Here is a 15,892-nt window from a genome sequence, read left to right as displayed (position 1 = left end):
CATTTCATGGGTTTTTCAAAGCGTAATATATATGCATAAGGAGAAGAAAACCCGACAGAGTTTGAAGGTACAATCTAAGCTTGCTAAAAAATTTTAATTATGCAAAAATGCCACCATTGTCTACACTTTTACGTGTAATGTTTATCTGTACTTTTAAATATTCGATTAAATAATTCCGACATTTAAACGTTTAATAACGTGAAGGATTTTATTATAAAAGATTAAGATATTTGGAACAAAGTTTTGAACCAGACCAAATCGAATTAATAGAAACAAATATGGCGGATGATTGATCCAGAACACAGGAGTAGAATGGCGAAATTGACAGTATTGCTTTTTGTTTGCTTTTTCTTGAAAGTTGATGGAGCTGCACAAAGTGGATGTACTTACGTCGAAAGAAATGGTGATTCCATTGGCGTGTACGAATGTGATTATCTATCTGTCACCTTACCGCTTGCTTACTCGTCATTTTCAAGTCCAATACCCCAACGAATGAAAATCTACAATGTTCACGGCCATCTTCCAGCATCAAGTCCGACATCTACCTTTTCCGGATTTTCTGGAATGGGAACATTGGATCCAGACTATCCAGCTTCTCTTGAAATTCGCTGCTCTTCAAAGGGACAGTTACTTATTTTCGCGGGAACCTTCACAGGGATGTCTCATTTGCAGGAGCTGACGATCAGTAATTGTATTATCGACAGCGGGCTACCGTCGTCTGCATTTTCTGCAATTGGTAATCTCAATTATTTTGAAATATATGGAGGATCGTTAGCCACAGTGGCTTACGATGCCTTGACGGGGCTTGATATTCAAAAAGATATGACCCTGCCGGACCCACGAGGGGAATTTGTTTTGAATGGTGTAACATTACCAGCCACTACTTTGCCATTAGGATTGCTGTACTCTCAGACGAATCTTGTCAGTGTCAAATTAGACAATTTAGGACTCACACTACTAAGAGCAGATGACCTTTCACAGAATACAAAACTCGAGAAAATATCACTGAAGTACAACACATTTGAGGATCTACCCACGGGATTTATGAGTGGTCTGACTAAAGTAACAAGCCTGGACTTGACGGGGATTCTGTGGAACTGCTCATGTGAAACGGTTTGGCTCGCCATTGACGCCAATAACAGTGGACTCGTACTGGAGAGTGGACTTACGTGCGCTGCGCCTGCTTTATATGCAAGTAAGTCCTCAGCTGTTTTAATATATATTTAAAATTAATTTGAATCACTCTTACTTTTACTCGTTAAAACAACATTTTCTCTCGGCTATTGCAATTCAAACTTGTCAATGTGTGCATAATGGAGATCGAATAGAGCGGACGGCTGCTGTGCTTTGATTTTTCTACTTTATATTCATATTGTTAACCTCTTTTTAAAAAATATTGTTTATTTTACAGACCGACCTGTTAGGGAATACTACTACAAAGAATGCGAGATACCAGATCCATGCAACACAGAGGGGAAAGGTATAATTATTAATTATACGTTTGAACTTTTTCTAAACAAAACTAAATTCATGATCTACAAGTTCCGAAAATGAAATTAACGATAACTTTCATAACCTAAAAAATACAAACCATCTAGACAAAATTGATGGTTGGGTGAATATCAGTATTCACTATGTACAGCAGTGGCACAAATTCAATAGGGTGTCAGCGCCCCCTTTTCTTTGGATTATTTTTTTTTGCAAGCTTGAATACCCATTTGTAAATTTCTAGATGGGACCCACACATTCTCTTTACAACACAATCACTTAACAAAACATTTTAAATAACCCAGAAACCAGTATCTGAGTAATTAGTGAAAAAATCATAAATATAAATAAATGCTAATGTCGTAATATTTTGAATCATCCTCTTCATCGATTTTTATACTGATATTTACATTTAGTGCATCTTTACATTTGAAATTATTGTTTTCGGACTTCAGGTGTACGCTGGGGTGTCGAGTGCTTCACACTGTACAACTTGATTGCATATGGTGTCTTGCTATTGGCACTTCTGATTGGTGCTTTGGCTCTCGGAATTGTATGTCACGTGAGACGAGATTTGATAACAGATAGGGAGCGTCTAATGAAGAAAAGGAACATCGCCTGGATGAAAGTGCAAGATGCTCTCATGCGAGGAGCCGTATCTCAAAGACCTCCAGCATCCACTGCTCCACCTCTCCGAAAGGGGTGGTAGAGCATGCACAGCGTGGTTTTGTAAACAAATCTGTTCTTCCATTGTTGTAATATGATTATGTCTTCCTTATATGATGAAACTGGGTATAAATCAGGTGACACAAAAGACTTAAGCTTTTTTTTTGTTTGTAGTTTGGGTTTTTTTCACTCGCAATTAAATGTGAGTGGTATGTTGTTATATGAAATTTTCGTTTGGTTTAAGTTTTAAGTAACTGTCTTTGTAAGAATCATGCAAAATCTGAAAAATGTGATACACCCGAAAAAGGCTACATATTTTCATTTTTGTAATTAAGTTGTTTTATGGGTCTATATTATGAAATGTGTAATCATTCATTTAAATCTGCCTGCTCTTAGGAGATAATCAACATTGAAAATACAGTAGATTATATTGTATTTGAGTGTCATGTAATTTTGAAATCTACAGTGCATTCTATATAATTTTTATCTCCTAAGAACACGGGTTATATGAAAAACCGAATGTTAATTTCTGTTTACTATGCCAATTCAAACAAAATATAAAAAATGAAAATATATAGGCTTTGAATCACATTTTGCATGATTCTTATGTTGAGTGCTACTTAATAGTAAGCGCATCAGACATGAAAGGTTTCATAATTATAACGGTTTTACTTACTATGGCAACCGTTTATTAATATCCCCATACTACCCTCACAATGTGTACAAAATGCAAACATAAACCTAGAATTCTTAAAATTGTCTTGTAAAAATAGTAAGCTATAGACTCTTGTGTGCTAACTGTAGGATGGTCGATGAGCATGCTTAATATACACTTCTATTCCGCGAGAAAAATTATCATTTGTTTTACCCAAACCCTATCTCCCGGAAGTATATTTTAAGCATGCCCATAAACTTAGCACGAATAGGTCTACATATGAAAATACTTCAATGACAATCAATGTGTTCTTTTACACTCATTACAACCTTTATTTTAATGATCATGTAATCAATGAAACGTTACTCATAGCCACAAAAATGTGTGTTTGAATCAGAGATGCATGATAAAGTAACCTTATCTTATTCTTTGATGTCCCCGCCACTGCTAACTTTTGAAATGAAGATGAATTCTATCCTCGGAAAGTAATTGCATTATATCAATTGTGTACTAACTCTCAAATCATTCCCGGAGGAGTCTAGATGGGTCATACATGCAAGTACTCCAGGGATGTTGGGGAGAGTCCATCTGTTTTCAATTAGAATTTACCTCAACTCTCATTTGCTGATGTGGTGATTAAATTTAAGTCTTTGTACAAATCAGACGAACTTACAAAATTTTAAATCTGAAACCTTCGAAAGAAAACAATCAGTGGTGCACTTACACTCGAGATCCGCTGTCGTAATATTGGTTATTATGTTTTGCTTCGAAATCGGAAGAATCTGAGAATTTCTTGATTTTCATGTTAGAATATATATCACTTTGACAATGGTTACACGTATATGTATCTTTCTCAACATGTCAATTTGTATTGCGTTTCAACTCCTTTGACCAAAACGAAATGATATATTTGGTGTTACAAAATAATTTTGTGGTTATGGTGGTGCAATCATATAGTGGTGTGTTTTTCCCTAATCGTGTTTCACCCCTGTCTCATTCTTACGTACGTGAACACTGATTCTTAAAAGAGTTGATACTACAAAAGGCTTCGATCCCTGTCAGACTCTTGATTTTACAATAAAGCTGGGTTTTGACAATCTTTCAACAGCAGGCTCGGATCCAGACACTTTGAAAAGGAGGAGGTGCCAGTCGGGGTTCTTCAGAAAAACGGGGTGCTAGGACATTATTTGCCTTTTTTGTCAATTCACACATGAAAATGACAAATTATCCAATAAAAAGTGGGATGCCAACCCACTGCACCCTCCCCTGGATACGCAACTAAATAGAACATTTGAATTCTGTTAATGTAGTATATCTTTAAAGTACAATCCATATACAATCAAACCGAATGGAATACTAAGACTGGTTGTGCGGTTTGTACCTAATTCCGAAGAAGAAATAAACGTGAATTCATTAATCACCTCATGTCTGATTTTCCTATTGTAAAGACTGCTATTTAAGGAGGTAAACCTTAGGTAAGGGAAATAACTCTTGAAATCACCAAAGCTTATCAAGCTTTCATTTGAAAAAGAATGAAATCAATCCAAGTTACTTTGATGCTTACATGAGATTCATGTCTGATGATTTTGTAAGAGTTGTGTCCTTTAGCCTAAGTCTAACTCCTTGAGTAAACTACTTTCTTATATTCTCATAAGGTAAACCAAATCTAATACTTTTTGTCTATAGTATTTCTTTTTTTCTCGACGATGCCCAAGGATGAACATACTTCAGATTTTTAATCAAAGAAACGTAAAAGTCCTCCAACTTGCTTACGAGATAGTTAAGCTTTATTCAATGTTGGTGAAGTTTTACAAGTTTTTTTTTCTCTTTTCCGTAGCTATTAAAAAGTAATCTGTAGAGTTCCTTTAAAATTTATAAAATAACACTATTAGTAGTCTACGGAAGCCCCTTACGGCCACTGTTTTTTTTTTCTTTTGTCGACTTTCATGTTGGAATTTCCAAGTTTAAAATTGAAACCTTTTCTTGCAGACTTTAAGGTGGCCTTGGACTGACATTTTCGTCTCGGTGAGGTTGTTGTCTCTTTGACTTGCACATTGTACACCATACCTATTCTCGTTACATTTAAACTTGGAAACTCCCACATTAAGGTTATAAATTATAACTTTCTTCTTGTTCGATTTGCAGACTATAAATTTGGAAATTCCAACAACTTTCCACCATATCAACATCGTAACATTTGCTACTTAAAAATATTTGTAAGATAACCGAATAATAAGCTCTGTGAAATGGGTATGATGTTCATATACCTTATAAAGTCAACAAGATGAAATTATTTTTAATATGCAGTAGGCTCGTAGCTTGTTACTTTTAGGTAGTTCAGAGGAGGTTTGGGGGCAAAACGTTCACTCTTTTAATAATATGCTTCACCAATGTTAAGCTCGTTTTTATGTTTTAAAACGTTTTTGCTGCCAAAGGGTTGGAGTGGGATTCGTCGTTACTCTCCCTCGAAATACGGGTACGTATTGTGTATGTGTTAAAATATACACATGCTTATCATGAATACTTTACTGAGATACTCAAAAGTGAAGTTAAAAACCGTAACAGAGTCTACCGAAAATGAGATCATCGACCAGGTGCTTCGATAGGGTAAGCGTCTTCTCGATTGATTTCTCGATATTTTTGTGTATTTAGTTGTTCTATTTAATAATTATAATGAAACCCTCGAAACACGCGTACAGTAAACTGAAATTTGCAAAAATGTTTATTTAAGAGTCATTTTTTTTATTTTAAATATGTCAATATAGATGTATATGCAAATTATTAAAACACATACGAGAGTAAAACTTATAGCCCTCCTATATCTAACGAACTAAACGTTTAACTAGATTTTAAATCCTCTAGTGAATACTTACTTCTGAAGTCTTTTAATACAATAAAGTAACAATAATCGGTTTTATAAGAATAATTAATCGCTGTAGTTCATGCTTTAATCTTACCAAATCCCACATTTGTTCTACATTTCATATAGAGTACGAGTATTCAAATAATTTTGACCTCTGTATACATGTAGAATACTGATCACCTTTCTCATGCATAAAACGTCACACATAATGGTCGGTCTGTGACCACACATACCAATGGTACCAAGATGGCGGCTCTATTCCTACTACTGATTTTGTTTTCCGGAAGCGGTGATGCTGCAAATCCCACCGGGTGTACAGATGATGAATCGGACAGTTCTGTCCATCATTACATGTGCGATATGGGTTCAATTGGTGGTTCAATTTCCTTCTCGGGATTTACAGACTCGGAACCACAGAGACTGACTATATATGATGCCACTGGAACAATCTCATCCGCAACATTTAATGGCTTTTCTTCTTTTAGCACAGTCAATTCTGACTATCCAGCAACTCTGCAGTTTGTATGCTCTTCCTCAGGGAGTTTGACTTTTTCCGCATCTACTTTTACTGATCTAGGTTACTTTGAAGAAGTATATATAACAGACTGTACTACATCTCTAATAGCAAGTATGTTCAACGGCCTTGGTACGGCCAACAGAATAAAGATATCTGGAGGTACGTTGTCCACAATAGATGCCGGTACTTTCACCAGCCTCGATATAAAACCAATATCTACCATAGCCGATCCTAGGGGAGAACTGAGAATCGAAAACGTTGTTTTGACACCGGGAACTTTTCCAGCAACTTTTTTTTCGCCTCTCACAAACATCAAGTACATCTACCTGGAGCATTTAGGTTTAACAACAGTGGAGGTAGGATGGTTTACCAGCAACACAGCTCTCGTTTACTTATCACTTGCCAACAACCAAATTACAACGTTGCCTGCTACTGTATTGGACGCTAACATAGGGTTATTGTATCTTAAGTTGGAGGGAGATCCACTCGATTGCACGAGTAATTCGATTGCCTGGTATTATGATTATGCTGTTGCTAATAATATCACATTTGAAGGCGCTGCAGTCTGTTCGACTCCAACTGGTGAAGAACGTATGTATCAAATTTTAATTTTCAAGCATCTTTGCTTCACAACCACTCCTTTGTAACTGACTTTGAAGAACTTCGCCGCTTTTCAACAAAATTTATTATGGTGCACGACACAGAGTGACGATAGAAACTCAAAGAACTCTTTCACTCTATCGGTGCACTTGGTCCAGTTTAGTGAAGTCTTGGTGGCTCATTTACTGTTGTTTCCATGTATGTGCTATTATGGTTATTTCATGTTCTTTTTTTTTGAGTATATCAATTTTCCTTGTATAGTCTTTATGCTTGGAATGTATTCTTTTGTTTTCCACTCGAATCTTTATTCCCTTGATTATTCTTTCGGACAGCTTCAGATCTTTTGTGTGGGCAATTTTATCATATTTTATTATACCTGTTGTATTGCAATCACCTTTTCCGTCTGTCCGTCCGTTACACTTTTCTGTAAGAGATTTCTGCGCTTTATTTCGGGGGGGGGGGGAGGGGGGTAATGCTTAGATATTTGGTTTGTTGCTTTTGTATGATGAATTGTACCGTGTTTCCCATTTTCAAATTTGTCGCTTATCTACTTCCTGTTCGCCGATCTACTTAATAGTTTTTTTTGTGATGCATTATGAAAATTTTCGAAACAGATTTCTCAGCTTTTATTGGAGGGAATGCTTATATTTTTGGTTCATTGCTTTGCATGATGGCATGTACTGTGCCCCTCCCTTTTCAGGATTGTTGCTAATCTACTTCTAGTTTGTTTGCCATAGATGATTGAGTTGGGGGTATTCTTAAGGATAACACAGAGTAAAACATATTATTTTATTTTAGTAAGCACTATACATTCCTATTTTCCCTAAAGTTTTTTCTTGTCATTTCAATAGACTTTACCAGAGATGGTATTTGTATAAAATGATATGTAAAAAAGTATCGTTTAAAGATGTAAACTAACTGATGTTTTCCAAGTAACTAATCGTAAAATAAATAGGCGACTGCGTTGTAACTAAAATCCAATTAAATTATGAATTAAGTCATATTGCACTCGTTCAAATAAAAAGGCATTGATTTTTTTAGATAAAAGTCTCGCAGTATGGGCACAAGGACAGGTTACAGCAACAGATGCATGTAACGGAGAACTTGGTAGGTTTTACCTGGCAGACACCGTAGTGTACAAAACATGCCAAAACACTGTAGTGACACAGTCAAACACTTTAACATCACAAACACTTATCGTTTAATAAAAGAGTGTTTTCGTCAAGACTTTTGCATAGAACGACCAATGTGCGATTCTATCGAAATGTACAGCCCTGATACGCCCATTACTGTACAGTCCTCATACGCCTATTAATGTACAGCCCTGATACACCCATTAATGTACAGCCCTGATACGCCCATTAATGTACAGCCCTGATACGCCCATTAATGTACAGCCCTGATACGCCCATTAAAGTACAGCCCTGATACGCCCATTAATGTACAGCCCTGATACGCCCATTAAAGTACAGCCCTGATACGCCCATTAGTGTACAGTACTGATACGCCTATTAATGTACAGCCTTGATACGCCTATTAATGTACAGCCCTGATACGCCCATTAAAGTACAGCCCTGATACGCCCATTAATGTACAGCCCTGATACGCCCATTAATGTACAGCCCTGATAGGCCCATTAAAGTAAATCTGTACAAGTTATTTTTGTTGTTTGATATTCTCACAATTTTTTTTGAGATGACGAATTTCAGCAAAAAAAAAAACACACACACAAGAAAATAAACTTTAACTTGTTTCATTGCTTATTACAATATTATACACATACCAGGCGCGGTCATAAGGAGTGACCCTGCGTTCGTGAACCTCTAATTGGGAAATATTTTATCATACCAGGAGCGGATTCATAAGGAGTGACCCTGCGTTCGTGAACCTCTAATTGGGAAATATTTTATCATACCAGGCGCAGATTCATAAGGAGTGACCCTGCGTTCGTGAACCTCTAATTGGGAAATATTTTATCATACCAGGCGCGGATTCATAAGGAGTGATCCTGCGTTCGTGAACCTCCAATTGGGAAAAATGATTGTGTTTTGATAGAGATACAGATTCTACCTTTAGAAATTGCAATTAAATTCAGTTTTTTTTTCGCACATTCGTAAAATTATTACCACTTGTTTTTTTTTTTGTTAAAACATCATAGTTTAACGTTAAAACCTTTATTTATATTTGTGAATACTTTAGTTTTTTACATGCGATTTTTTGTAATTACAGGAGTAGTGATATCTAACACCTGTGTTGGACTTTTCCCGCTCATTTGCTACTGTCTAACTGTGGTATGTCTGGTTTTCGGTATAATTGCTCTTGTACTGGTAATACATTTACGACGTTCAACATTACGAGCTAAGCAAGACAAGCCACCTCAAAAAGGCAAATCTGGAAAAGACAAGAAGGGCAAAGGGAAGGGTAGTGGTAAAGGAAAGAGAGCGTGGACATAAGTTTTGTCTTGACGATTTTTCAAACATGTTTTTGTATTTGTTTCAACTGCTTGCAAAATTGTTCATTGTTTTGTTTTTAAATTTAATTTCTTATAAAGAGTTACTTCAGAACATATTATGCTTTGAAAAATGACAATAAAAAAGACGAAAGTTATTCAAAACTTATTTACTTATTTTTTTTGCCTTTTAAGGACAACTACTTTATTAGGAGTCATCACACAACTTAACATAATAGACGCTATTGTATACAATCATTATGTTAACTAATTTGATAAATTAATCGAGGAGTTTCAAAGGAAAAGATTTATAAAGTAAAGTTAACGACAACAGACGAGGGAACCAAACGGATAACACTTGTTAATATTGTGCATAGGTCCAGATGTGGGAAAAGTAAAAATAAAATCAAGTAAATTCATTAACAGTCTTTCTCATTTTAAAGAATCATTATTCATTCAAAGAATCACAATGAGACTTATTTGTAAAATTCACGGGCGATTATTATTACAGACGTCTGGGTTTTACAGCGACGAATATAGTTAACTTCAGATAATAGAGTCGGTTTTCCGTCACTTGATACAATGTACTTCCATTTTGTTACACGTAGTTATTAACTGGTCAACTGATTAAGAGATTTAAATATCCAGGTGACTACCTAAGATAGTTCATCAGGTAAATTTTGGCCAGACAAGGCTTAGGCTCTATTACCTGACGTTAACTGGCTTACTCGCTGTAACATGGTAATTATGAAACAACCATTCATAAATATTTATTGACTGGCTTCCGGCTTCAATAATTATCAATTTTCATTACGAAAGAAGTATAATCAAACATGGTTACAGAGCTCAAACAATAGAATCGTGATTTTTATCAACAACCTTGATTATACAAATTTATTAATATAATACAAAAAAAAACATTGTCATTGACACGTACCGGCGGGGAAAGCATCACATTCTAAAACATTCATTGAAATGATATATAACATGACACTGTACAGAAGGGGGGATATGATATGTTTCTTGCAAATTAAACCTTTTACAGGTTAGGCTAATTAACCTACACTCAAACTTTGACTTATCAAGGAGATTACATACACGTATGCCTTTGACCAATACTTGGTATGGACTTTTTTTTTTAAACAAAACAAATCATTAACTAAAATCAAGATCTTGTTTGCCAAATCATTGGGACTTTTTCCCGTTATCAAATAGGAAGGAACTTTACCATTAAAAATGCTTGCAAGTTAGATTGTAATGCCATGCACAGGTTAGCCGTGCATTTTACACAATACTGGAGAAAAAAATTATCGTCCTAAGGAATTCAGAGATCCATAGAAATAAGAATAATTTACCAAAGATTGACACAAAGCCATGGATTGCATACGAAGGCAAAATTGGTGATAGAGAAAATATTTACTATAGCAACCGGAAGAGTGATATATATATAAGTAAGCTAACAATTACATGTACTTTAACACTACAAAACAAATCCAGTAAAACCAAACTTAACGTAAAGCAAAAACAACATTAACAACATTAACAACAAGTAATTCTACAAGTATGTTTTCACATATTTCTACTGTTCAAATACAATTCCTTGCTTTGGAACAAGTATTTTTATTTGCCTCATGTGGAACGGCCGATTATTTACGATTTTTCCCGACTTAAATGCGCCATGTTTTTATGTTCCTTTATGACGTCGTCGTCGTGATAGGCAATGTTTACAGCATTCTGGGAAAAATCAGTATGGGTGACAACATGAAGCAACGTTTCGTGGAAGATAACTTTGTAATTTAATATGATGAAAAACGTAGTGATAATATTGGTTTTCCTGGCACATTTAGCTGTGGTCAGTTCGATTGATTTCAGGTATATTTGATACAGGTATCTGCAGTTAGCTTAGCGATTTTCTGAATCAGATGAAATCTATAAGATTGCATTTAAATATTGTTTATCTAGGCAATACCCAGTACACCCGCAGCAGTGAAATGAGTTTTTTTTTCGTGTTAATTAAAATCAAATGGAAACGTAAAATATAAAGATTGCCTTTTATCTTTCAGCACAGAAATTAACGGTGCAGTATCCTCAAACCGAAATGGAAGCGGATTTGACTTTCAGGTAAATCAGTATCTGTAGCCTATTTCATGCACGAACTATTCAATTCATCTAATAGTAGGATCCCTGTGATTCTTTTTTTTTTTTTACAAATTTGCAAATTGCAAGATATTTTTTATGATAGTTTACATAAAAGTGACTATACTGTCATTTTAACTCCGTTTAACTCGGTTTAACTTGGTCTAATTTCTTTTTCAGCTAAGTATTCTCGATATCCTCTTGGTCTTCCTGTGCTTTACTGTAGCCTACATACACCACAAGAGGCAAACCTTGAACGCAACATACCAGAAACGTAAGTTCAATAACAATAAACAATTCATTAGTTCACCCTTCCATTTACACATCCATCCGTCCATAAATCCATCCATGAATTCATCCACCAATCAATCAATCAATCAATCAATCTAGCAATCAACAATCACAGTCTATCAATCGATCAATCAACCAACCAACCAATTAATCAATCAATCGATCAATCAATCAATCTAGCAATCACAGTCAATCAATCGATCGATCAACCAACCAGTCAATCAAGCAAGCAATCAACAATCACAGTCAATCAATCGATCAATCAACCAATCAATCATCGATCGCTCGACCAATCAATGAACAAATTTGTCATTCAAACACTTGTCGTTTAATCATTCAGATAATTAATCAAGATAATCATTATCTATCCAACGTTATCAACTAACATATAAACTACAATAATGTGTATTTTAAATTAATTAACACACGTAACTAACTTTCCTCCTAAATTTAGGGGGCAAATGTCATCACGCATGCAATCCTTAAATGGATCTATCCACTATTATACAAGAGCTTGCTAATTCAAATCGTTAGATTCATCACTCTCAGACACATTTAATGTTACACTAGAAACAAAATTGTGGACATTCAATTGCTTCTAATCGTTACTACATTTTTATGACTCACTCGTGCACTCGGTAAAATTTTATTTTACATACCTCCAGATCTAATGGCAATGAGGTTCAAATGTGTACGGGAACAAATGGAAATTGGAAAAGTGATCCCATATATGGAGGGTACGTAAACATCAATACTGATTATGAAATAAAAATCTAATAAACACTATTTAAGATGGTAGACCCAGGGTAAGGGACACAACTCTTATAAATCATTGGAACGTTCGTATTCAGCATTTTACATCAATCTCATGTAAGCATCAAAGTAACTTGGACTAACTTCATTCGGATTCAAATGGAAGCTTAATAGGATTTGGTGAAATTGAATATGAAACAAGCATATCACTGATTTCAAAAGTTATTTCACTTACCCTAGGTCTACCTCATTAATACTACGTGAAAGGGTAAAAACATGCTAGAGATAAACTTAAAGATTAAACAGGACAGAAGCCATTGAATTCTAAACGGTGACTGAGTATCTCTGATCATCAGAGTGTCCATAAATTAAAGTTTACTAAGAAGATTCAGATCCTATTCAGACTGTCAATAATATTTAGTATAAACCCTAACGGGGGTAAACGTAAAAAAACATCGCTTTAAGAAACGGTAATTGTCAAGAATTTCTTTGAAATCTTTCGTCATATAAAGAGTGCTCTTCATGTATCGAGTTATCTTCAGGTTGCCGATGCAGGAACGCAAATGCTGAAATGTCCCTAAGAAAAATCAAAACAGGAAATGAGGCCCTGATAAAGGATGTCAAGATGAAACTAGCCGAGCTGGAGCGAATGCAGAATGATTTTGAAAGGCTGAAAATGTCATTTAGCCGTGAGAGTCAAAGTTATCCTTCATCAGAAACCTTAGTTATGAAACAACTTGAATTAGCCAAAGTTATTGCAGAGATGGCTGAACTAAGAAATTATATTGGTGAGGCATAGTCTTTTTTGTATTTTAGGAAAGTTTTATTGCCTTATCAAGAAACTATAAAAGTGACAATTATTTCATTTGTGCATGTATCATCCGCATTACAATCAAATTGGAAAATAAATTTTCTTTGAATATTATGTGTTCTAGTGAAGAAGCATCTGTTGTCTTCTTACTTGTAAACGTGATTTTGACTTTCGAGTTTCTCAATATTCTCAACCATTTGCAAAGGATAGTGTTTTCCAAGATACAGAAAGGAACACAACAAAATGGAAAAATGTCCGGACAGCTTATCAATAAACAAGGCAAACAGTTTAGTCCAATAGTTTGAGTTTGTTAATTCATCTTGAATTATTCTGTTCAAAAATTACAATATCTCATTTAAGATTTTTAAAAAATAATTTGTAGATGCAGAATTAGGCAGTATCAGAGGTGAAATGGATAGAGCCAGGGAAATGTTTGCCAATGCATGCGCATCTAGGCCATAAGTTTAAAGGTAAATAGTCACTGAAACTCTCTGATAACACTTAAGTCGCAATATAAATCTATTTAGAGGATAGTTAATTTTCAAAGGCGAATGCATACATTTTCAAAACAGAAGATGAATAGCCTACGAGTAACCGTTGGTTAAGAATCTTGAGTCCTGGCTGTTCACCCCCTCCTTTTCTAACGACCTGACTCGCAGATACAGGATTAATCTTAATTTATGTTTCAAAGTATTGCATGTGTAATGTGAAATAAGTACTGGATCCTTTTAACTCATACTTGTTCTTCAATGTTGCATATTTCTGATGCTCCTATAATTAAACAAAATACATTTTCTTTTCAGATTTCTAAATTGATGATGATGTTCAGTATGGCGTTGTGTAGGCAAACACAAATGAACTTTGCAACTGAAAGAGTACACAATTCATTTTTTTTGTTAATTTTGGAGAATAAATTAATTATGCATTTAGGGTATTTGTCATTATTAAGGATCTTGTTTGCTTACTGATAGATTCTTTAGATCAAATAATTGATTTTAAGCTGTGTAAATAGGTCATAATAAAAAAGAACAAAGTTTAACTATCTTCTGGAATAAAAAATCGGATTTAATTAACTGGAATATGGTAAATTAATTCCGATCCGTAAACATACAAGTAGCAGATGTACTTGTAACAGTGTCACTAAAAAGCAAATGAGCAAAACACAAAACAAAACAAAAAACATACAAAAAAACTGAACAATAAACTATATTATGAAATATTGTTTACGACGAAAAAGAAAAACATTTTTCGGTATAGGTATAGCGAAAGAAGAAAGTTCAAGAGAACAACAACAACGTAAAAGAGAAACAAAATACAAAGTAAATACAACCAAAAACACAATAAAACAAATCATATATAAATATTGCAAATTTCGTCACGTTGTACACGTGTTTCAAGGAATAATCTCTCATCAGCAGCATTATAATCAAATGTATAGGAAGATCTCAATGCAAAAATAATTTGTATACAAGCCAAATTCAGCGCCAAGAAATTCTACATTGTACAATACATTGGGCGGAGCGTTTTTGGGAGGTTTTGAATTTAGTGATATATTAACACTAGTATCTATTATTTACTAAGCACGTTCTACCACGTGCAATACAATAAATGATGTCTCTTTTGGAGGCTTTTGGCTTTTTAAATATATACATGTATCATTTCAAGCTATGATATAATTAATGTCGTACAGGTCTGATTACTGGAATGGTGTTTATCCTCGAAGCAATACGTGAAGGCAAATGTAACCACATGAAAAAGTTATATTATACACGAACATGGTACCTATACTTTCGCTGAATATGTGATGGAGGTAACTAGTTCTGAGGAAACTGATTATCACTTTCAAGAACAAAGTATAGACGATGGTTGTAGCCATCTGACTGTTCTCATTGCTCTTCTGGAAAGAAAACTACCACCCTCCGAGAACAGAAAATTACCCCCGTATCAAACAATCAGAATACAGCAAACTGACATGAAGTATTATAATGAGACATGATATCCTCTACAATATGGTCTAAACTTTGTTGGTTTCTATTAAACCTATAACACATTTTACAAAAAAAAAGAAAACAAAAAGAAAAGGAATGGTACCTGTATAGCGCTTTAAAGTCTCGTTTTGTGACCCTGAAAAGTCGCGAAAATGGCCCTTTACTTTCATTCAAAAGCACGGGACCTACATTAAGTTAAGCCTACGCTATAATTGGTGTGGCAATAACACTAAATGCGAAAAATTGATAACTTAGCCTCCTTATTTGCTCTCTATTCATCGGAAACATTACTGTCCACATATTGTTATTAAAAACCAAATCAGTAACCCGAATAGTAAGGAAATGTACTTTTAAATACATGTATTTAATGACATGGATAGGTTTTCAAATTGATGGTAATAATCATTCTTTTTAGCCCATTTAATAAGTATGCCATAAGTATTTATATAAGGTATTGTGCAGAATTATTCTACTTAAATTTAAATCCATGCTTTATTTAATAATACCAATATTTTACCAAATAATATCCTTAAATTTCTGTTTGGCAGTTACCAAATGACTATAAGATTAATCCGAATTTTAAAAGTAAAAGGTTGACCATGTGTCAAAATAAGAAATCTTGTTAAAATGTAGGAGTCCATTTTGAAGCGGAAGTTTTCCTTGTTGATTTTTAAA

The 15,892-nt window shown here is 34.6% G+C and overlaps 3 protein-coding genes across 4 annotated transcripts; all 3 read left to right on the top strand.

Annotated features, from left to right (window-relative positions):
* The first annotated feature begins 187 nt into the window (after positions 1–187).
* Positions 188–2,666, top strand: LOC148601581 (uncharacterized). Its single transcript, XM_088556493.1, has 3 exons — positions 188–1,195; positions 1,412–1,480; positions 1,944–2,666. Exons 1-3 carry the CDS (start codon positions 286–288, stop codon positions 2,195–2,197), a joined length of 1,233 nt encoding a protein of 410 aa, XP_088412619.1. The 5' UTR covers positions 188–285; the 3' UTR covers positions 2,198–2,666.
* Positions 2,667–5,918: 3,252 nt separating this feature from the next.
* LOC148601580 (uncharacterized) lies at positions 5,919–9,325 on the top strand. Its single transcript, XM_088556513.1, has 3 exons — positions 5,919–6,780; positions 7,831–7,896; positions 9,019–9,325. Exons 1-3 carry the CDS (start codon positions 5,919–5,921, stop codon positions 9,240–9,242), a joined length of 1,152 nt encoding a protein of 383 aa, XP_088412639.1. The 3' UTR covers positions 9,243–9,325.
* A 1,648-nt stretch (positions 9,326–10,973) lies between these two features.
* Positions 10,974–14,159, top strand: LOC148601579 (uncharacterized). Of its 2 annotated transcripts, XM_088555565.1 has the most exons (7): positions 10,974–11,110; positions 11,302–11,359; positions 11,555–11,648; positions 12,331–12,402; positions 12,961–13,206; positions 13,612–13,699; positions 14,033–14,159. In XM_088555565.1, exons 1-6 carry the CDS (start codon positions 11,040–11,042, stop codon positions 13,689–13,691), a joined length of 621 nt encoding a protein of 206 aa, XP_088411691.1. In that variant the 5' UTR covers positions 10,974–11,039; the 3' UTR covers positions 13,692–13,699; positions 14,033–14,159. The 2 variants fall into 2 exon arrangements, with proteins under 2 accessions (XP_088411691.1, XP_088411692.1); XM_088555566.1 differs by lacking the exon at positions 12,331–12,402.
* Positions 14,160–15,892: the final 1,733 nt, after the last annotated feature.

Source organism: Perna viridis, chromosome 12, assembly GCF_037379345.1.
Source record: "Perna viridis isolate PV_CMFRI_1.1 ecotype Kerala chromosome 12, ASM3737934v1, whole genome shotgun sequence".
NCBI classification, from domain to species: domain Eukaryota; kingdom Metazoa; phylum Mollusca; class Bivalvia; order Mytilida; family Mytilidae; genus Perna; species Perna viridis.
This window is presented reverse-complemented; position numbering and strand designations above follow the sequence as displayed.

What these genes read in the sequence shown, in the direction of transcription:
- LOC148601581 (XM_088556493.1), top strand. Translation starts at nt 286, where the DNA reads ATGATTGATCCAGAACACAGGAGTAGAATGGCGAAATTGACAGTATTG. An exon ending in TGCGCCTGCTTTATATGCAA is followed by an intron (nt 1,196 to 1,411) that starts GTAAGTCCTCAG and finishes TTTATTTTACAG; the next exon opens with ACCGACCTGTTAGGGAATAC. An exon ending in ATGCAACACAGAGGGGAAAG is followed by an intron (nt 1,481 to 1,943) that starts GTATAATTATTA and finishes TTCGGACTTCAG; the next exon opens with GTGTACGCTGGGGTGTCGAG.
- LOC148601580 (XM_088556513.1), top strand. Translation starts at nt 5,919, where the DNA reads ATGGCGGCTCTATTCCTACTACTGATTTTGTTTTCCGGAAGCGGTGAT. An exon ending in GACTCCAACTGGTGAAGAAC is followed by an intron (nt 6,781 to 7,830) that starts GTATGTATCAAA and finishes TGATTTTTTTAG; the next exon opens with ATAAAAGTCTCGCAGTATGG. An exon ending in TGCATGTAACGGAGAACTTG is followed by an intron (nt 7,897 to 9,018) that starts GTAGGTTTTACC and finishes TTGTAATTACAG; the next exon opens with GAGTAGTGATATCTAACACC.
- LOC148601579 (XM_088555565.1), top strand. Translation starts at nt 11,040, where the DNA reads ATGATGAAAAACGTAGTGATAATATTGGTTTTCCTGGCACATTTAGCT. An exon ending in GAAGCGGATTTGACTTTCAG is followed by an intron (nt 11,360 to 11,554) that starts GTAAATCAGTAT and finishes TTTCTTTTTCAG; the next exon opens with CTAAGTATTCTCGATATCCT. An exon ending in GAACGCAACATACCAGAAAC is followed by an intron (nt 11,649 to 12,330) that starts GTAAGTTCAATA and finishes ACATACCTCCAG; the next exon opens with ATCTAATGGCAATGAGGTTC.